This window comes from Calonectris borealis, chromosome 18 (assembly GCF_964195595.1).
Source record: "Calonectris borealis chromosome 18, bCalBor7.hap1.2, whole genome shotgun sequence".
NCBI classification, from domain to species: domain Eukaryota; kingdom Metazoa; phylum Chordata; class Aves; order Procellariiformes; family Procellariidae; genus Calonectris; species Calonectris borealis.
In genome coordinates this window covers 9,663,579-9,685,708 of record NC_134329.1, presented here as the reverse complement: position 1 = coordinate 9,685,708, position 22,130 = coordinate 9,663,579, and the positions used below count along the sequence as shown (strand labels likewise).

At 52.5% G+C, this 22,130-nt stretch overlaps 1 protein-coding gene across 1 annotated transcript in view; it reads left to right on the top strand.

Annotated features, from left to right (window-relative positions):
• NCOR2 (nuclear receptor corepressor 2) overlaps positions 1 to 22,130 on the top strand; it is a 255,241-nt gene that overhangs the window by 96,308 nt on the left and 136,803 nt on the right. Inside the window, exon 4 of the mRNA XM_075167842.1 lies at positions 3,857 to 4,037. Coding sequence (XP_075023943.1) covers positions 3,857 to 4,037 — 181 coding nt within the window. The remainder of the gene's footprint in view (positions 1 to 3,856; positions 4,038 to 22,130) is intronic.

Genomic DNA, 22,130 nt, shown 5'->3' with positions numbered 1-22,130 from the left:
CAAACCATCTCAGCCAGAGGAAATAAACAGCTGCAGCAAGGCGATCGTTTGTCTTGGTTCTGGTTCCAAGAGACAGTGAGAGCCAGTTTTCCAGCCTGGTTATGTTGTTTGGCCCCATGATGTAGGGAACAATATTTGCGGATGGGAGCGAAACTTAAAATGTGTCCTGGCTGGGAAGTTGGTGGGAGCCAGCTCAGAGTCGCTGTTGGTGTTTTGAGTCCATGGTGGAGGAGGCACGTCTTCGTGAAGTCAAGCTGGGTTCACTGGGTGTTGCAGAATAGCAGTTATTCCTCCTGCTGCCACCTTCTGCTGCTCAGCTGATGGAGAAACGGGAAGGTTTGAAGAGCAGGGGAGGGTTGTGCTGCTCTGAAGAGCCAGGCAGTGTGCTCCTGAGGTGGGTTAGTGGGGTGGGAGAGTCCTCTTTGACCTCCTGAAAAGTTTGTACTTGCCCATTTCCCTGTGATTTGGCTTCAGCAAAGTAAAGAAGATAAAGGTAAGATCCATTTAGATCTCATCAGGGCTGCTCTTACAAACCCCAAGGGCAGCTCAAGATGTCTCATTTGATCCTCTCTCCCAGGAGAGAGATGCTCTCAGCTTCCTCTATACCCAGCTAGCAGTCAACCCCTTTTTTTCAGCCCATCTTCTGCTCAGCTGGTTCTGGTGTAGGTATAATGCAGCAGAAGATGTTTTCCCAGGTCCCAGTGACCCACATGTGCTGGAGTGAGTCGCAGGTGCCTGCACCGACTGTAGGATTTTAGCTGCTCATACCTTGCTAACACCCCGTGTGAGTCTGCTGGGGAAATGACCCCGGTGAATGAGTAACGCGGCTCTGCAGCTGGTGGGGTGCGATTAGTTTGTCAGATTAGTAATAAACCAAAGGTCTAATCTTGGGTTGTCTTGGTCTTCTGGACTCAGACTTGCCCAAAGCAGAGCTGTGCGTGGATGGCTGGACGTCGGGGCAAACCCTGGGCACCCAGCCTCGGTGCGTCAGCAGATCTCACGCTGCTCTGCTGCTTTTAAGTAGTTTAGTGTTTGTGGCGAAGGACTCCAGGTGAGGGCTAACCCACCCCACTTCATAATTAACGCTGGCATTTGGTTTATTTCATTTAATCATGCATAACTCGCATGCAATTAAAAATGCTCTTTCCCTTCAGCGAAGTAGGAATCTCTGGAATAAACCAGCCAGGTGGGAACTATTTGGAAAATGCAGCAAAACCCCAAACTCAGTGTAACGGGAGGGTTTTTCAGGCAGGGCTATTTTGACACTGACAGCAATGTCATCACTGTATAAAAGTCTGTTGTAAAGAGCTCGCTGCAGGTGTGGATGTAAAGAGTGAAAGGTGTGAAGGCTTCAAGCAAGAGCATTTGTATTTGCAGCCAGGACAGGCTGAGCGGGTTGTGTCAGGCAAAGCGATCTCGGGAGCGGCTGGAAATTCCAGTGGATAAAGTTAATAGCAGTTCCAATGGATGTGGAAATGGAAATAAAATAGCACCCTATAACATTGCAGCTGCTTTCCCCAGCGTGGCCCCTGCCTCGCTGTAAGTAACTGCCTTTGTAAAGCTGAGTGTTGCTCTTATCTTAAAAATACATGTTTTTTTCTGAGCGTAGCAGTCGGGTTGGGTTCCTGACAACTGCAGAGGTCTCAGAGCTGTCCTGTGTCAATTAGCAGCTTCTTGGTAATATGGCCTTAAAAAAAAAGGGGGGGGAGGAAGAAGTGAAAATAAGTACATCTGATTTTTAATTGCCTTGGTACAGCAGAGCCTTGGGTGTTGGAATATTTTAACACCTGCCCAGCTCAACAGTTGCTTATTGTTACTGGGTTTTACAGCAGAGCCCGAAATGTCAGCGTGCAGCTGCGGGCGGGCAGGGTTTGCACGAGGGGTTGGGACAAGCCAGCAGGAAACTTGAGAGGTGCCAGGAGATATTTCTGGGCTTGCTGAGAAAAGTTGAGGATCATTCAGTGTGAAAGTGTTTGCAGGTGAAGCGAGCTGTGCTTCAATGCCAAATTAAAGAGCTGCTCTGCCCTGAAAAGTTTGCCATGTGAGCTGTGCCTTCGCTCTCTCGTAGGTTGGCGATTGGAGTGGCGAAGGCAGTGCCAGAGCCTCCCCGCTCTCCCGTCCCTTTTGCTGGGGAGGAGGAAGAGGACGAGCCAGATTCTGTTTCTGTGTGTCAGCAGCAAAGCTGCTGCCCGAATCCCAGCGCCGGCCACCTGTGCCAAACCCACAGCAGCAGAGTTTGGCCTGCACATGCTTTGTGCCTGCTGTTGATGTTTAAATAAATTAAAAAAAAAAAACCAAAACCAAAAACCTTTATCTTGCTTCCCTGGAGTGGGGTTGAGTTTGCCGCGCGGCTGCAGGGGGGGCAGAGGGCTTTGCTTGAGGGGGTGCCCCCCGAGAAGGTGGCTTCCACCGGGGTTCCTTCTCTCTTTGGATGTGGTCCAGGGCCATTACAGCTGCTGGAAAGACTCCCGCTGGCTTCAGAGGGCTCTGGGTCCTTCCCTTTTTGTCATCCTCTCCGAGATATTTAATTAGCTAGGTAAAAATTAATGTCAGCACTTGCAATTTGTGGATGGGGACAAAATGATGCACAAGACCCCCTGTCTTTTACGCTTGCTTTTGACAAAACGCATCCCCTCTCTTCCTCCCCTTCGAGTGGCTTCAAAGGCTGTTTAGTTCGTCGGTGTTTGGTAACTGGGGAGGATACTTCACCACGCAGCTCAGGAGAACTTGAACAATCTTGTTTAAGGGGAAAAGAAAAAAAGCCATGTTTTTTTTCCAAGCTTTAAATCTCCTGTGCTTCATTTTATTTTTTTTTTTTTTAAGAGGCGCTTCTGCCTGAAGTGTTAAAAACACACCCTTGGAGCTGCTGCAGCAAAGCTGATCCTTGGGCATAGTAAAAGGTTTAATGTATTTTTGTAGGATCCCTTTACAATTCCCACAAGAGAATCCTGCTAGGAAAAATAGCGCTACAAAAAAAGTTTTACATTTGTTTAAAAAAAGCAAAACCAAACCCAATTTCCAGGTATTGCCAACTGCATTGTATTTAACAGTTTAACAGGTGAAAGATATTTGAGCCCGATGTGACTCGTCGGTGCAGTTACTATCACTGGATAATGTGCCTTTACCGTTTGCCAGGTCTGTGTCAGCGATGTGCAACTACATGTGGCCGGTTTCTTTCCTCCCCCATCCTGGAAAAATAAATCCCTACTGTCTAGCCACGGAGGAGTATGCCTTTTTTCCCCAGCATATAATCTTTGGTATTCCTATAGAAAATGCTAAATATAAACAGCGGTGCAGGTACCTTGGAGTAAATAAGCAAATGTGGCAGAAGGGAGCTCTGCCTGGTCTTAGGGGCCACAGGGGGATTTATGGGCCAGATTTGAGGATTTTCTGAGCTTTGGCTTTTTCTGGCCAGCCCGACCACGTGGCATGACGGGGAAGGCTCAAACCTGCAGCCTCGTCCACTCTGCCCCTGTGTAGGGACAGCCATGCACCGTGTGTGGTGGGACAGAAGATGGTGGCGGTGCTGAGGAGGGGGACAGCAGGGTGGCCTGTTGGGCTTTTAGGATGGTGGTGATGCTGCACCCCACCTCCTGCTCCCCCGGGTGATGCCTGGTTCTGCCTGAGTGCAGCGAGGACTCCGGGAGATGCACCCTGCCCAGCGACCGAGCTATGGAGCTGTGCCTCCTGGGTCTGCAAAGACCTGAGATGTTTGAGTCCAGGGCCACCTTCATGCATCCTTCTGGGAAATGGGCAGAAGTTGAGCCCTCTGTCCTCTTCCAGTGGCTTGCAGTCATAGAGCAGGGGAGAGCAGAGGTGCTTTGTTTTCTGAAGGCTCCTTTTTCTTTGTCCCCAGATCTCAGGAGCTGCACCTGAGAACCGAGGCGCATTCCTATCTCTCTGACCTGACCAAGCCGTCGGACTTGGAGTTCATTGAAACCAAGAGACCGCGCCTGGATCTGCTGCAGGACCCCCTGATGCGGCACTCGCCTCTCCTGAACCAGAGTCAGCAGGGAGGGACAGAGGATCTCTCAAAGGTAAGGGGACAATGGCTCGGGATGCTAACTGGGTGTGGGGTCTGTGTTTTGGGATCCCCTTGGCTTGTGTAGAGCTACCTTTGAGGCTCTGAGCCGCTGCTGAAATCAGTGTAGATGGTGGTTCCTGATGCATCAAGCGGTGCTCGGTGGTGGTGGATGATATTCACTGAGATGGGGTGACCACTTTGGGGAAACAGAAGCGTATCAGCTTTCCCCATAACTGTTATAATCATGGGCTTCCATTTACTGGGCTATTAGATGCACCAGAACAATTTGGAAGCCCCTGTAGGCTGAATTAGGGATGGCCATGTCTGGCTTTTCTGGATACTGTGCCCTGATTTGATTTTTACTTGACCTTTCTCATTTATCACATCTCTTTATTTAATATCAGTGTTCGAAAGGTTTGAATTGGTTGCTGGTGGTTCTTTAATATAATCTTCCCCAGGAAAGCCTCCCTTGTCTTAGTCTCATTTAACAAAGCAAATTGTTTACTTGCAATTGTCCCCTCTGCACATGTAATAAATGTTGCAAAGAGAAATCCCTTGCTTGTGTGCCTGTTTGGATTTACTTTCATGTTCTGTTGGGGTAAATTTGATTTTACCTCGAGCTTGGACGTATTCCTGGTTGGCAGGAAAGTCTGGCTGGGTAAACATGCTGGGGGCCGCTGGCTCCAGCGCCGTGAGCCCCGAGGGTAAATGCAGCTGCAGGCTGGGCTTCGGAGATGTCTGAGCCCTCAGCGGAATGAAAAGGAAGTCAGCGTCCTGACCTGGGACCACAGGGCCGTTTGCTGCGTCGCTGGGGGAGCGGACTGAAATACCTCGTGGGCCAGAAAGCTCTTGCTCGGGAGTGCCGGGATATTCAGACACTCTTATCTGTACAGTACTGGTGGGCCTTACATGAGATCCCTCTGACCTGTCTCGAGTGAGAAGGACATTTAACTTCGGGGTAGTTCAGATGCCAAGGGAGGCCTGGCTGGATGTCCTGGAGGAGAGGGCTGCAGGGGCTGCCGATTAGGAATGGTGAGCTGATGCTGGAAGGGATGGAGCAGCTCTTTTTTAAGAGCTATGTTTGAACTTGGAGAGACGAGAAATGCAGCAGACACATCAGCTTGCTCTCCTTTAGCTCTTGATAGTGTGTTGCCTCGGAAAAGGTGCCTCCGAGGTGCTGTGGCTCTTCTGTGTCCCATCTTTGCTGCTCCCTCCGAGGCGCATCTTAACGAGGCGATGCTGTGACCGGCCGGGAGTCTGCTCTCTGTGCCACCACGATGTGTTGTGGTGGCTCTGAACCATAGAGCATACCCGTGGGATGCTGGGCTGAGTGGCTGATGGGGAAAATAAACTGTTGGCGGCAAAACAAAAAATATCCCCCCTCCAAAGACGTGAGGAAACCAGGACGGCTTTTCTGTCTGCCCATTATTTCCATCAGCAATTCTGTTCTGCTTCTCACCGGAAAACCACGTATTGTCTCAGCTATTTGTTTCTAATAGGCAAAGCCGCTCTTGAGGCATTAGTTGGTGAGTTCAGAGGCTGCATTTGCTTCTTGGTCTGTGACACGTTTCCAAGAATTACATGCATTTTATGGGGTTTAAAACATTTGTTAATGAAAGAGAGAGAGAGAGGGAAAACTGAGATGCAATTCAGTGAGACAAGATTATGCTTTTAGTGGAGCCATTTGTAATTTCAGGGTCTGGAAGAAAGGAAAAAATACGGTGTTCCTGACTGGTGAGAGCCTAAGTGGAGCTGGGATTAGTTGCTCAAAACTAGCAGGGGCTGTTTCCAGAATGGGTTTGATGGAGCTCACTGCAAGACTGGGATTATCTCAGCGCTGTTCAAGTGGTTGGGAGCAGAAGGCAAGTCTGGGGTGTAGGACCAGCGCTCTGAAGGTATATCTGCCATTGCAGCTTGGGAAATTGGATTAATAGCAGTCTTTTAGCTTTGTTCTTGAGCAGTCATCCTCAGACTAGTCTATAAACTACTTGTGGACATTAAGGCCGTGGTAAAGCTCCTGCAGCTGATCCGTGCATCACCCTGAGCCTCAGCGTGTTAGAGGAGCTGTTCTGGGTGTGCTGGTCCAGAGGAATGCAGAGAGCTGAGACGGGTCTTTGTCCACAAGCTCTGGACACTTGCATATCTGGGCTATTTACACACGTAAAACTACTTCTCGCGTCCATGCTAAGCCACGAACAGTTGAATTTGGCACTGGGCTCCGATGGGTGCAGAGCCAGAGTCTCTGCATGTGCGAGCTGCACGTGGACCAGAGCAGTGGCACACGCGTGGTGGCAGGACGTGTCTCCCGGAGGGGTGGCACACGTGTGGTGGCAGGACGTGTCTCCCGGAGGGGTGGCACACGTGTGGTGGCAGGACGTGTCTCCCGGAGGGGTGGCACACGCCTGGTGGCAGGACGTGTGTCCCAGTGACTGGAGCTGCAGAGAGAAATTTGCTTTTCCATCTGTGCTGCTGACTCAGTGCCTGACAAAGTCAGTCAATGCTTTATCTAGGGCAGCTTCGCAAGCTGGGTGAGCTCTTTGGATGAGATGCACCACGTGAGCCCGCTATTACTAAACACGCTGTGGTTGTTTAGACAGAGTATCCGAGGAGTTGTTCGCTTACCCCTTACCCCATTCCACGTTGTTGCAGTCACTGCGTGGGGAGGAGCTCAATTTACTCATCCAAGTAACAGCACTAGGACTGCTTTTCGTGGTGATTTTGCAGATTGAGCTGATTTTTGCACTGTAAAGAGCTTCGCAAACCCCTCAATAAAAAGGGTAGGGGTTTGCTTACGCACTCTGGGTGCCAGCCTGACTGTCCCAAGGGACGTAACTGTAATGCAGCAGCAATGGATGTTGCTTTCAGGCAGTGGGTACCTGTTGGTCTCTGGTTTCAGAGCAGTGGTGGAGCTGAGATGCAGAATCAGGTCTGTGGTGGTGTGAGTTTAGCACGTCCCTGAAAACTACCAGTTACATCGAGTTTACCAACCTTCAGCCCAGGGGAGAGAAGTTAACACCATTCCTGCATGTTTCCAAGGGCTTTGTTTTGGGCCATAATCTCTGCCCTTAACACAGATGAAGTAATTGATGTGGTAAATGCCGGTGACAGGTTCCAGAGTTTTTCCCATTACCAGCACCAGAAGAGAAGTGGATCTCTTAGGTCTCTTATTCCTCATCTACCTCTCCCAAATGTGGGGTGAGCTGGGCCCCTTTACCCCATTCAGTATTGCTGCAGCCTTGCTCCAGGCGAGGCTTGGGTTGTAAGGAGAAGGTAATTTCTTCTATTAGATCAGCGCGTTACAGCTGGAGAAAACAGACATGCTTTTGGGCAGCGTGCCTTTCAAAAGCAGCAGCTTTGCAGCTAAATCTCAGTTGGTCTAGTAAAAGATATTACCTTTCCTTACAAACCTCGCATTGCTCATGTCCTTGAACACTGGTGTTTCTTTTCAAGCTGGGGAAGAGAAGGTGGTTTTCTTGCCTGCTTTCCCCTGCTTGAGCATCTTTTTCCCTGCAAGAGGGGTTGCTGTGACGTTGCTGCAGTGCATGTAGTCCTGCGTTCCTGCTGCTGGACGGAGCCGGGAGGGCTCAGCTGAGCTCAGTCTGCTGGGGGAGAAAAAAAATCTCCCCGTGCCCTCTGTGCCAGCGTGGGCTGATGCTGCCTCCGAGAAGGTGCTCCCTTGAGCTGGCTGAGAATAACCAGGCAAAACTAAAGCAGGACTGTTTTTTCAATCACTGCAAGCCTGGATGTGAGATCTGCTGGAAGAGCTGCCGTGATGCAGATTTGCCGGGTGTGCTCTTGGCAGAGGTGCAGGAGCTGGTTCCCAGGACCCTCGGTGGCTTCTGCTTTCTTTCCGATAAAGAAAGTCATGGACCTCCATCACGTAAAAGCAGATAGGAGTAAAACAGACGGCTCCAGAGTAGGCCAGCAACGTATCTGCACGATCCCCTGTCTCTGCGCGTACGTGCGCAGCTGGTGTTGCGTGCGATCCTGCCCCGTAGGGATGGTGAGCGTGGTGCGTCTGGTCGAGCAGCGCCTGCTCTCCCCTTTCCAGAGCTGGAGGTTAGTCCTGCCTCTCCCATCTCTTCTTATTCCCGTTATGCTTCCACTTGTTCTTCTTCCCATTTCTGAGACTGCTTTTCCACCACGTACGTGGTTTGCTGCTCCTTCCTATAGGATGTGAGTCAGTTGTGATCTGCATTTAGTTCCCTTGCAAGGGCTGGCTGGCTGCACTTACGCAGCCTATTGCTCCAGCAGGAATGTGCTTACAGGGAGCCATGTAGTCCCACGGGTACGGGGGAACCTTGCTGCCATCTGCCCTGGCAGGCCACTGGTCACCGGGTAAGTCTCTTCCCCTTTCTCTATCTCTGATTTCTACATCTGTACAAGGGACAATGCCACTTCCCTCTTTTGTAAAATAATTAGCAACTATTGATGGAAAAAAGGCTATTAAGAAGCCATGTGTTGTTAGGACTTGGACTCTGCTTTACATTGTTGAAGGCTTTTAATTTCTTCCCTTTCTGCATGAGTGTTTATGTTGTGCTACGGCCTAAAAAATGGAATAAGAAAAGGGAAGGGGGGAGTCTTGGAAGAGACAGCACCAAGGCCAGGAAATATGTATGGCAAAGCAGAAATTAGGGCAAAGGGTACTTTGCTTTGATGCTAATGTAGCTTTAAAAGCAATTAAGTGAAAAAGGAGGAATTAACACATTTAAAATGCCTCTTTAATGATGCATTGAAGCCAGCAGCGTACATGCCAAATTTCATACTGGCTGCCCAGTTCCAGAGCCCAATTTACAATAAACTCCTGGAAAACGGGCTGTGGGATGGCAAGGCTCTTGGCTAGCCTGCTAACCCCTGCCCCGGCCGCAGGCTGGCAGAGCACCGAGGACAACCAAAAGGCTTTTTGGGAGCCCTGCTTCCCCCTCGCCGCGCTGGCCGGAGCCTCGGCAGTGCTGTTCCCTGGAAGCTGCTCCATCCCTTGCCGAACGGGCCGGGGGAGAGGAGCGGGAGGCTGGGGACTCCCGCAGCAGGGTTTGCCCCGGCATGGCGAGGGATGCTCGGAGGGGCAGCGCCGCAGCTCCCAGCACGCATATCTGGGCTGGCTGACTGGTAAATCACCAGTGCCGTTTCTGCTCCGTGGCTTTGTTATGGGAACATTGATCTGTTGCTGGGATTAACCTCTCAGAGTTTCCAGTGGGTTGGTCTCGCAGTTATTAATGAAACTGGCTGGAACTTGTGTTGACCTTGGCAGAGGCCCCAGTTGGCTTGGAGGTAACTGGCAAAAGCATAATCTCTAATTGAGTAATCCAGTGCTGGGGGAAGGGAGCGGAGGGGGTGGAAACGCAGCAGTGCTTTGAACTGGGAGAGCTGCGGCGCTCCGACGGGATGCGTAGGAGTGGAGCGCTCAGAAAGGCGCTGAGCATGGCAGCCGCTGAGGGAATTAGCAAGGAAAAGCAAGGCGGCATCTTGGTTCCCGCACCCCGGGCTCCCTCTTGTAGAAACCAGCCCTGAATTCCAGCGCGTCCCCGTGATTTATTGCCGCGGAACAATAGCGCAGAGGGGCTGGGGAACGAAACGAAGCTGTGAGCGTCGGCCGTCCCTGGGCGCGTGTCCTCCCGTAGCCTCTGAGTCTGCGGCGTGGATCACGCTGGGCTCTCCCTTCCTTGCCGGAGGTTGTTTTTCACTTGGGAAAAATTGCTCTGAGCTCGTTACTTGGGCTTCTGATGAATGTCTGCAAGCAGGGACCCAGTGACAGCGCAGGGCTGTCCTCCTTGGCCGTGCACCTCTGCTGCAGGAGAGGGAGCCATTTCCTTGGCCAGCTGTGGCGGTGCCCACATCTGGTGCGGGGGGGTGGCTGCCAGGGAGCCCCGCGGGATGCGCAGGCAGAGGGATCCTGCGGAGCGGCGGCAGCACTGATGGAGAGGGGACACGCCGGTCCTGCCAGCACCCTGCCGCTCGCTCCGGGTTACCCGAAACCCAGAGCTCTGTGCCAGTGCGTGGCTTGATCAGCCCTGTGAAAGGTGAAATGCCTCAAACACCTCGCCCCAAGAAGAAAAACTCTCGCCCCAAGAAGAAAAACTCTCGCCCTCAGGACTGCAGGGTGCTCGACGTAAAGCCTGCACACGCTGCATGGCTTCCCGGCCGCTTCTTGGAGGAGCGGACTTCCATGGAAGTGGCTCTAACCTCAGGTCTGAGCAGTGAAATGCAACAATTTTAGTGGGTGCAAACATACCTACGTCTTTCCTGCTTTTGTCCTCCTTCCCCTGCAGAGAACGACATTTCTTATTAACTCTCCTTGCAGCCGCCTTGGCCCGGAGGCAGGCTGGGCTTTCCCCGTGGTCCAAGGCTGGTGGTGCAGCTGGGCGCCCATCAGGAGCGAGTGGTGTGGGGTTGTCGAGTTCAGCAGCTGTAGGAGGATCCTCCTGCGACGTGTTCAACATCCACCCATCTGCCGTGCGGTCGCTCACGCTGTTGACTTATGCTTGATAAAAATCTGATTGCAAAAATGATTCGGTGGAGTGGGGGAGGAAGGAGGGGGGGACTTTGCGTTAGGGCAGCAATGATTCAAAGCTATTTCTGGGAAGATGAGGGAGATGTTGGCATTCTCTGTCATTCCAAACATATTTAAAAGCTGAAATATTTGCATTGTTCACGTTGTCACAGTGCAAACACTTCTGGCTGGATTTCTCCTTTTCCCTGCTTTCCTCCCTGCTCCAAAGATCATTTCCAAATCATGGGAGGATGCGTGTGAGTGTGTCGACCCCTGCTCACCTGTGCGTGAACGCACACGTTCAGGAGCGTGGGTCTGCCTTGTGCAAGCCGTCTGGCTCTCGTGGCGTGCCCGGGAGTTCATTGCATCGCCCGCTGCGAAGTGGCCGTGCCAGGATGGCTGCGAGGGCTTGTCAGCAGCCCGCGCCGTGCACCAGCTCAGGACGGGAAGCCGGGGGAACAAACAGCCGGAGGAGTGTTGTATCTGGAATGGGATGCTCCGTCCCGTGCACGGACTCATGCTGGTTTCGTTCGAAAACCAGACGCTGTTAGGTGTGGTGTAGTCCTTGTGAGGTGTTCGGCTCCTCCAGCCGGCCCTGGCCTGGGGGGTAAAGGGAAGGAGTACCGGGATTGACAAGACAACTGATTTTATTCCATTTTTCAGCTGAAGTTCCTATGGCTGAAGAACTGAACTATGGCCCGAGAGACTCAGGCACAGCAGGGAAAGCCCTCGTGGGCTGTGGAAACGTTCCAGAGGCAGGAACCTGAGAGAGAGCCCAGCCGCTCCAGCCCGCCGCGGTCCCCGAGCCACGGAGAGCGGGGCCGAGGCTCAGCGCGGCTGGAAAACCGACGGGCGAACTGACGCTGCCTCAAGCGCAGGTTGTTGTTTCGCGCTTCTTCGGCTCGTTTGTGGTGATCGACATCCAAAACAACCTTTTAAATTGCCTTTCAAGGCGTAGCGCTGGAGAAGGGCAGCGTGATAAGGCTGGCTGCTTCTCGGGAGCCTGCTTCATCATTTACATAATTGGACTTTTCTGTTCCATTCAGTCAATATTACAAGGCTCGCGCAGTGCGACATCTCACCTGATCTGCTTGAGGGAAAGAAAGTCCCTTGACTTTGTGTGCCTCACCCCTATAATTGGAAGAAATATTGCCAGTTTTTTCTGCTTGCAACAGGGCAGCGTTGTGAGCTGGGTGTGCTGCGTGGATTCATGGAGATTTTTCTTCTCCATCTTTGAAGTGTTTGTACACGTTATGTGTATTTATTTTTTCTTTAATAGCAGGGGTTCTTACGTGCCCTGTTATGTCCTGGAAATACAGGAGAGCAAAGTTAGTTTGCTGCTTAACTTTGTCAGTCCTCGCGTGGGACTTAGGAAATGGGGTTGGTGTGGCAGGAGCTGGCGCCGGCCTCCCGCGCATTGCTCCGGAGCACAGGGATGGTGCAGGCTGGGGAGGGCTGTGCCAGCCACCGCCGCTCTCCGCCTGCGGTCAATCCATTTTTGCACATTTGTGGTAAAAAAGAAACTCCCACCTGGAATAAATTTCCAGGGAAGTATTCAGTCCTGGTACCAAGAGCGATGTCTTGGCTATTTTCTTCTCCCCCTGCAGTTTCAGCCTGATCTGGGTTTCTTCTCTTCCCCTCGTCTTCTGGGAGGGGATGCGGGTGCTGCCGGGCACGGGGCGCTGCTCCAGCTCCCACCGGATCCAGGCATGCTCCGGGATGGCGTATGTGATTCTTCCCGCTTCTATGTGATCTGGTGGTTAGTGCAGGCGACAAAGCAGCAGGAGGTTGTTACCGATTCGCAAGAACATACGTCTTCTCGCAGAGGAACTCGGCCTCCCTCCTTGTTCGGCATCCCTGCACGCCCCTCCTCGCCAATGGTCTTCCTGGGGAGGGCGAGGGATTTGATGGGAGCAGCTTGGGTGTCTTCTCCGTTGAACGTACAGCACCGAGCACATTTTTGGTGCTGTACTTTTCCATCGTTATAAAATGCAGCTCATCCCCAGTTCTGACTCGCGCAACGAAAGCCAGTGAGTTGTGACACCGATCAGATTAATTTTGCCTGCTGTGTTTTGAGGAGGAGGGTATTTCATGCTAAATCCTTCCTTCCCAGCGCTTCGTGGAAAGCCGTGGAGGAGATGCAACAGCAATCGATGGTGTTTGCCTGCTGCTGCTAGAGGGGATGGAGTGGGGGAGTGATTTCGGAGATGGATTTGGCAGAGACGAGTTGCTGCTCTTTGCGCCTGTGGTGATGGAGCTGTAATAACATATTGAACATGGCAACAGCCCTTGCTAAAGCTCCGTGACTTCACGTCCGTGCTTTGTGGAGCCTCATCTCTTAACAACACCCTCAGCATCGATAACAAGAGAGGAGCTGTCGAGTGCCAAAGGGCCCTGGTTATAATCGCTCACTGAAAACCTTTCTTTTTGGACCTAAACCTGCTTTTTAAACATAAAAGCTCTTTGGCTGTGTTTTAGGCAGAGAACATTCAGAGGGTTTTCTGGCTTGCTCCACCACGAAATGCTCTGCAGCTTCGCGCTGCATGGGGGGGCCGAGGGGCGATGGACGCTGGTGCGCGTCAGGAATGCTGGCTGCGCGCTCGGCGAGCGGAGAGGGGTTGTTTTAGGACAAGCTGACAGGCCCTTGGCTTGTTCTGCTGCTCTCGAAAAATGTAATTCTAATTCTTGGCACCTTTTTCCAGGAGGATAAGGAGCGAGAGCGCGGTGGAGCCTGCTCCCTCTGCCCTTGGAAATGGGCTTTTACCCAGCGGCAGAGCTGGCTGGGGGCAGGAGCGACGTGCTCTGTCCTACCCCCGGTTTGGTGAATCGAAAGCAGAAATTAGTGGGGGAGAAGCAGCGCGGGATGAAATGACCTAAACCACCTCCTCGCAGTCCTGACCTAGATCTAGTTACTCTTTGGTCATCTTAGAACTCTGACCGAGCATCTTCTGCCAGCGTTTAGCCCAGCTTCTGCCGCCTTCATCCCGGCCAAGGACTGGCAGCCCCTTTAATCCTGCACCCGGTACCTTTTCCTGCGGGATGCAGGGGAGGAGCGGAGCATCGTCCTCCGGCAGTGCCAAGCAGCAGAGGAGGAGCTGGGCAGCAGATGTGGGGTTGCCCAGCGCGTGGTGCCTCCGCCGCATCCCGAGGGCTTCCCCCCGGGGCTGCAACGCCCACAGCACCTCACTCCAGTGCACGCCGGCAGTGGGTTTGTCCACTGCCTTGGCACTTTATCATGTCCTCTGCTGCACGGTAACGCTTCCTAGGCTTGCCTTTGACCGACCTGCTCTGATCGCTGCCCTGACAAGGGACGGGGCTGATTTCTCTCCTCCCTGCGCTGTTCCCCAAGGAGCAGCAGCGATCATTTCTGCCTTCTGATCTCCGCGTTGGATGCCGTCGTTCCCCTGGCTGCTTAAGAAAGAACCATTGCCTAGTGCAAATCAAGCCGTCCCACGTGGTTACGCGACGAAACCAAGCGCAGGCTTTTATTTCAGGCTGCTTTTCGGGTCTGCGTTATTTTATCTCGTGCCAGCCATCACAGGTATGATGTAGAGCAGATTGCCCCCAGCAGCTAATGTGTTTCTGCCTCAGCAGCAGACAGAGTGGCAGATGTAAACACAGGAACGGTACAGTCTTTCAAACACTAAAAGCCACTAAAGAATAGGCAGGTATGTGTATATAAATATATAGTGTGCATTATATTAATGGCTTTCAATATATTTGGAGAGGGATTTGTAAATTCATGCATCCATGAATGTTTCATGTGTATATACTTTTCCACAGGTTTTTAAGTAATTGAAAAGCCTACATTTTTTTATATACACGCACACATACATATATATATGCTGCCTCTTATACTTGTAAGCTTGTTTTTTTCAAAGGCTTCTTCTAGCTTTGCAGTTCAGCCTTCAGCAGCCACACGTAGAAAGGCTTACAGTCTCGAGCAAAGCTAAATATTGATTTGAGTCGATCTGGGTGCACTTGGAGACATCACTAGTGTTCATGAATACAGCATAATCGCTGATTGGAGTGGGGAAATTTCATCATAAAGGCCCCAAAAGGGAGGTTTATTATTGCTTTCTTCCAAATGCCTGAATTTTATTAGCTTCAGTCATTCTTGGCAGGGCAGTGGAATGGGATTTTATAGTTAGCAAAGGAAAAGTAAACACAGTAATCATTTCACAGCCCTGTGCCTGCCAAACCAAGATGGAAATTCCAGCCTTGGTGGGAAGCTGCTGCTTTGCTAACAGATAATAACAAATTCACTGTGGGCTTATTCTTGCTATGGGAGCTGAGATGTTTGGAGTCTTTTTTTCTGTAACATCCTGGCTGGAAAGGCAGGGGTGCTTCAGGCTTTTCTGCAGGAACAGCCTGGGCAGAGGTTTGCAGTTTGAGCGGCTCCCACGGCCATTTGCAATTAGAAATGGGGCTTCTGCCCTGAGCCTTCAGGAGCTGCTTTATCCTGCGCTCTTGTCGGTATTTGGTCTTTCCTGGGTCAGTCTTGCTCTGATTGCAGAGCCGAGTGATGCTTGAGGAGTGTCGCGCTTGAGGCGCCGCGATGGTCCCTACACCCTGAAACCACCTCTACCTGCTGAATGGGGGAGGGTGGAAATATTATGGCAAAAAAATTCTCCAAATAAATCCAAAACTTTCATGAAAGGTTTGTTTTGCATGTTTTTCTGGGCTTGTCGAGGCGGAGGGCTTGGCTGCCAGCTCGCGTCGGGACCAGCACCCGCCTGCGTTTCCTGCTGCTGGGGGACGTCGTTTCCTCCCACCTTCCTGCCCCGCCGGCCGCGGGGATGGCGGTGGGGATGGCCGGCACTGCTGCCCCCCCGCCTGCCGCCCCTGGGGCTCAGGATGCGGCCTCCTGACGGAAAAGCAGGCGGAGCAGCAAAGGAAATGGCTACTCAAACAAGCGCCGAATGTCGAGGCACCCCCTTCCACGTGTCTGCACAATTATTAGAACAATAAACCATTGAACGCAGCCGGCGGCTGGCTCTGATTGATGGTGCAGCTGAGGGTTGCTTTGTACCGCCCGTGCTCCCCTGTCAGCACGTATCCTGCACGCGGCGGCGTGCCTTGCTCGCTGCTACACCCGCCTCTTGCAACGCAGAGAGATGCCGGGGCCGTGCCCCGTACCCCCGCGTGCGTCCCGGGGTGTTGTCGTAGCACGGCTGCTTGCGGGGTGCCTGGTGCGTATGTTTTGTGTGTCGGGGGGCTGCCTGGTGGATGCCTCGGGCTGCGGGGGGGCAGGCGGTGGCGTTGTCCCCACCGCGTCCCATGCACGTGGTGGGGACGGTGCTGTGCAGGGTGCAGGGCCAGCACCCGCTTAAAGGGGAGAAGCCAAAATGAAGGGGGAGTTAAACAGGCTTCAGTGGTGTGTCGGGGACTAAAAGCTTCATTAAAAGACAAGCTGTTTCAAGGGAAGGGCTTTTTTCCCCCCCCCCTGTTCTTTACATTGGTTAAAAAAATTTTCAAAAGCATTGAAGCAGCTGTGAGCTTTGTTTCACGCTTAAAGTTTTCCAGTGCAGCCACCTCGAAATGGAAGTCGGATCGGCTTGGATTCCTGAGGAAAAAGTTGCTTGTTGTTTTTTGTCCCAGCCGGTGAAGTTCACAGGTCAGATTCACCAGTGACCCCCATCTGCTTCCAGGCCGCTCCGTTCAGATCTCCCGTGCGTGCTTGAGTCTCGCAAGGCGTGCGTGCGTCTGTACCGAGATGTTCTGATAGAAGGAAAGATACTGATAAAAATTGAACTTTTGGGATCTTACTGCATTTTGGGGGCAGGGGAGGTCTTTGCAGTAGTACAATTAAGTCCGGTTTTCTTGCAGTCTTAGAATTTCTGGTTTTTACAGATGAGAGGTATTTGATGTCCCACTTTACATACCTGAGCGCACAGCTAGAACGAACCTATACATTTATACATTAAGTGACACTGAAGACATTAGAGCATGAAGTGGTGGCATGCAGTTGGCGAGGGGAGCTCGGTGGATTGCTGTAGGAGCAGTAACTTCTGTTTTTCCAGCTGACACAGTTGGAAGCGGAGCTGCTGGGAGTGAGCAGGAGTTCGGTGCTGGGACCCCTCAGCCCGTGCCCCATGTGCGGGGAGTCCCCAGGGGAGCTGTTGGTCATCCTGGCTCGGCGCAATGGCTCTTGCGTGGGACCAACCCAAACCCCCTCTTCCATAACGCACCTCAGCCACCTCTCAAACCATCTTAGGTCTTGCTGGCGTTCCCTTGCTCCGTCGATCAAGCTCCTTCTCAGTAGGCAGCTCAACCTCCAGGGTTCGGGGAAAAATAATTTGGGTGATGGTTGTGCAGGGAGAACAGAGGGAGGGAGCGCGGGCAGCCTATACCTTGCAGTGGTGGTTAAATAGAGCTGTCTTCCTTCATTCCCTTCCCTCCCCTCTAAATCTGATGCCCCTTCAAGCCGACTTCCCGATATTAATACCGTGTGCCGGTCCTGATTAACTCCCTGACAAATCCCCTCTCGACAGGGCCGCCGGGTGCTGCCCTGAATGGACCCCCGCTTGGATTTGCATGGCTGAGGAGTCCCTGCTCGCTCCTCTGCCTCCTTCCTCCTCCCTGGCAATAGGAGGAAATTCAAATGTTTCTGAAGAGCGACATTTCCATTTCAAAAGCTGTTCGCTCAAGTGCGTCTGGAGTGCGATTTCTCTCCCCCCCACTCCTCTCTGAATGGGAGCTTTAGAAGTCTCATTTCCTCTGCTTGATAACACCAGGCTGAGAAGGGCTTTTGTCTTTTCATTTCCCCTCAATTTTTTATTTTTAAATAAGTGAGGTTTTTTAGAAGCTGCTGTGGTGGATTTTCCCTCCCCCGTGTTTGTCCATGTGCTGGAGGATGCACCTGGTGTCACCCAGTGAATGAGCTGGAGCTTCCTGGGGTGCAGGGCAGGACCTGCTCCCCGGCCGGGGGGCTCGGCCGAGGGGGCTCCCGCTGCCCTTCCCTGGCTGAGCAGGCGCCAGCCTGGGAGCACCCTTTCCGCACCCCGCTAAGGCTCCTGCAAGCAGCGGAGCTGGGCACTTCCAAGCTGAGGAGCGATGCGCTGCTCTTCCCGGCCATCCCGAGCAGGGGCTTACGTGTCCCAGCACCCGTGGACAGCAGTGGGTGTGGGTGGTGCTGAGCCTGGCTCAGGATCTGGCCCTGTTTTTGCAAGACGACGCTGCAGTATCTTCAATCACGCTGACTTGCTGCCCGCCTGCTTTTTGGCTGGTGTAGCTATGCCAGGTGGGGTGAAGTTGCTTTCTTTTAGCGCGATGCTTAGTGGAGGGCAGATGCAAGCGGATGCAGTTGCCTGGCTCCCACCTCTGCGGGACTAACGCGTGCTGATGCAGGCACTGTCACGCTTGTGCGGTGGCATTCGCGCTGGTCCCTTGAGTATTGTAAAAGTATTGTAAAAAGGGAATTTTTTCTGCAGAGGCCTTTTTTACAAAAGGCAAACTTTGGTATGCTTTTAGCGTGGCATCTAGGGCTTGAGGGCTTTCTACCTTTTTGAGGACCAGCTGGGATTTGGCAGGGACTATTCCAGCATCCTCAAATCAGAGGGAACATGCCTGCTGGGATTAATGTGGACCTTAACGCTACATCCCTGCCCGGTCGGTGTGCTGGAAAGACTCGGACCTTGCTTTATTGCATGTGGCCGTTGAAAGAGAATGGGTGGTGTTGCAAAAAAATAAAAAAAAATAAAATGGTGGGAGACTAAAGCTTTTGTAGGCATGGAGTAAGTGTTATGTTCCCCTGAGGTTTGTCGGGGTGGGTGACAGGGTGCTTCCCGGGCTGCTGGAGGGGGTTTGGGGGTTGTGCACCGACTGCCTGCACCCCCAGGCAGGGGACCCTCCTACCTAAAAAAACTCCCCGAGCAGCAGGCACGGGGAGAAATGCGAAAGGGGAGGGTGACAGTCGCATGGGGAAACGTGTCACCACATCCTGCATTTCCGTGGAAGTCCCTGGCAACTCTTCAGAGGTTCCTGTGAAAGCTGCCTAAAGTCAGCCAGTTCCAGGGAAGGTGAGGGTGGTTTGAGCCCCAGCGACTGGCGGCGGGCTCTGCGATGAGCTTCCGCGTTACCTTTACGGTCTGGTTCGGCGAGGCCGGGAGGTGCTAACCCCGCCGCCCTGGCCGAGCGCCAAATTGGGCAATTCAAAATCTGCCTCCTTGCCTTCGCGCTTAATGTAATCGGAGGCGTTTTTCACAGTTCGCTCCTTTTTAAGAGACATCAAACAAGCGCTCGCCTCCCTCGTATTTTGTTCGCATGCCTCCCAAGCGTTTCGGTGAGCTCAGGGCAGCCCCCTCCTTTTGGCCTCCGTAAACCCGAGGGATGTCTTAGTCACTCGGGTCGCGGTTTTGAATATCCTGGTGCAGGATTTTGACGTGCTCTTAAGCCGATGGGTTATGTGCCTGGTGCCTTCTTCATGCAACCTTTGCCTCCCCAGCGCTGTAATTTTGTGTTTGTTTTCCATCGCTGTCAGCCAGCGCCTGTTCCCCAAAGAAGCGGTTTTGCTCCTCAAACCGAGGCACCGATGCTTTCCTCCTGGCTCCGGGTCCCTGCCGCGGCGCGGGAGGAGGCTGCGGGCAGGACGTGCCTGGCAGGCGCTGCCACCATCATCCTGCGCCCGGGCTCTGCGAGGGCTGGCCGCGGGGGGCTCCCGTGCCTGCTTGTCTTCCAGGTTAGCAGAAGCCCTGCCTGTTTCGGCAGACGGGTTTGGGTTGCGGAGGGGAGACGGGGATTTGCGGCTGAGGTGGTGTGTTGCAGGGATGATGCTCTTCTCAGCAGCACGTCGTCGGGTGCAATGTCAGCACGGGTGAAATGATGCTCTGGGTGGCTGCTGGGCGGACAAATTATTAAAAGAACACTAAAGTTGTAAATGGAGGAGTAGAAGAGCTTGCTGCTCTGCAGGCTTCCCTAACAACCTTAATTTGTCCTCCCCCTTATTTGCTGAAAGCATCAGGACACTGTCTTTGCTTTACGTGACGCTCGGTTCAGTGCCCAGGACGGCCTCCATCTCATGCCGAGCAGGTCGCTGGCTATTCTCCTTCATCCTTATCATTTGATGGGTGGTCTCAGGCTCTACCTGCTGTCCAAACCACGTCTCCTGCAGCTATTCACAGCTCTTTTAGGGCACTTGTTGCTGTTGGCCCGGAGCGTTACACACATGCCGGTAAGGTCCATCCAGCTCAGCCCTTTCCTTTCCTTTGCAGGAGTAGGGGCAGAGCACGGTACCTGACCTGGAGCTCCCCAGGACCCCACTCCACTCGCTTGCTCGGTGCAAAGTAATTTCCCCTAGGCGAGCACCAAAATGAGATTTTTATTGAATTTTTCTTTTTTTTAACTTGGACGCTTTTTCAGAGTTAACAAAAGGCGAATCGCTGGCACAGAGCAGTCTTGCCAGATGTATCAACTGCGCCAAAGATGCTCAAAGAAAAGGTTCCCAGAATCTTTCTGAACGTTGCAGAAAGGCATATTTTCCTGTAAACTTGTTCTTGGAAGCGACAGAGTTGTTTTGGCGGAAATTTACTATTTAGGAAAAAAAAAGCCTAAAAATGCCTGCAGCAAATATTCAGCATGGAAAATTTCAATCCAGACAGTTAATGTTTTAACAAACTTAGGGTCAACTGAAAATCCAGCGATGCAGAATAGGCAACGTTGGGCAATTCTTAATGAGAGGTGGAGCAATTAGCTCCTCTTTGTAATGAGTAGATGGGTAGGTGAGAATTCATCACTCCTGCGAAGTCAGTAGGGAACGTATGTGTTCAATGCAATTATTATCCACTAATGGGGAAATGCAAGAAGGTAATGAAAGGCACAACATCCATTTGTCAGTATAATGCCTTAGGCTTCGGTGGGAGTTTGCCTGAGTAAGGTTTTCCAGGTTTGACCCGTTATTCCAGGCTACCTCTGAGTCCATAAGCTGTGTTTGCTGCCGCTTCTGTAATATCCTGCGATCTTGAGGTCCAGAGGCAGCGTCTGTTAAGGATAATACTGTGGAACGGCTTTTTTGAGCACAAGCGAGTTTTGCAAGACCAGATCCTAGGCTTTGGTTAGTGCATTTAACTGTAACACTCGCTGGCGAGGTTTTACCACCCTCGTAAATCTGCTGGTGGGGGCGGGGAGGGAGGGTCAGCATTTGGTACTGGTTTTGCAATTAAATTGCTTCAAGCTGTTGAAACATTGGGGAAGTTTTTTGACCTACTTTCGTGCAAGCTTAGAAATTGTTGGGATTTTTTCTGCCCTGGCTGCATGGAATTCAGCTGGATTACAGGGGAAAGGAATTTCGTAGGCCTTCTCATAAAGTCACAGATTTATTAAAAAAAAAAAAAAACACCCAAAAAACCAGCTTTGTCTTCAGACAGCTCCTTGGTCTCCCGCTTCATGAATTCCCACGAGAGCACGTACTGGGCTGCATCCAGTGAAAGCGATCCCTGTTTTGCTCGTCCCCGCTGCCTGCACGTGCCACGGAGCGTAGGGACGGAGGAAGGAGGTGGGTGATGCCTTCGTCCCACGCGTGGCATCCCTCGGGTGCACTGGTTGGTCTTGCAGGGGAATGCCCGTGTGCTCGTGGCTGGTGAACAGCACCGGAGGTGCTCCCCGGAGTCACGCTGCATACACCAACGTGCACACCTACATCCCTCTTCCGCAGCTTCAGCAGCCCTTCGAGAGGCTGCGGGGATGCAGCCCAGCCAAGAGCCAGCAGTGTTTAAGAATTAAAACCCTATTTGAAGGGTTGGACTGCTGAAAGAGCCATTAGCACAGCAGATGGTCACGAACAAAAGAATTGCAATAACTCGATGTACTTTTCACAGCTCAGGCTCTCTGACTTCGTACTTGTGCGTCTCCCTGGGGAAAGGAGACGTTCGTTTTCAGCCCCTTTGACATCCCCCCCATCAGCGCTGTCATCTTGGGGCTGCTGATACGCCAGAATGCGTTGGACACTTTTCCAATTAAAAAAAAAATTCCTTTGGCCTGTATTTGGCCCAATTAAGACTTTTATGTGCCTGTTTTTGCCTTAAAACTTGATGGATGGTGTGAGGTGTCGGCTCTCCTTGGTTTTCGTCCGGGGGTGTGTGGGAGAGCCCCGGACCTCTGCGCCCGCTGGGGTGTGCGATGCTGCTCGGCCGTGGGTTCCTGGACGGGGAGGCCGAGCCGCTGTCTCTGCCGTGTAGCGCAGCCTCACGCGGACGGGGTTTGGGGAGTGGTGTTGGTTGGTGGGGTTCAGCGGTGTGCGCTGGCTCTGCGCTGCCGTGAGAGGCTGGGGTGACGAGGCATCCTCGCAGGCAGGCCACCCCGCGTGTGTCTGCCTTATCACAAGCCCACCTTTTGGTTGTGGTTTGTTTTTTTTAAGAGGGGGGATTAATTTGAGCAGCCCCGGCCATCCTGCCGGCTTTGGCAGTCTTCTCCAGCCCACAAGGACGTAAGATGTGCGAGTGGGCAGGAATTGGAGATACCACCTCTTAATCCCTCCCGGTGCTGCAGCAGCAAACGCTGCTGCCGGCTGATAATTAGAAAGTGAACAGACTGTGGAAGGGGTGACGTCGGCATCCCCGAATCTCTGTCCTGGGCTTGGGGGAACATCGCTAACGATCTGGTTTAGAAAGGCAGAGAGAG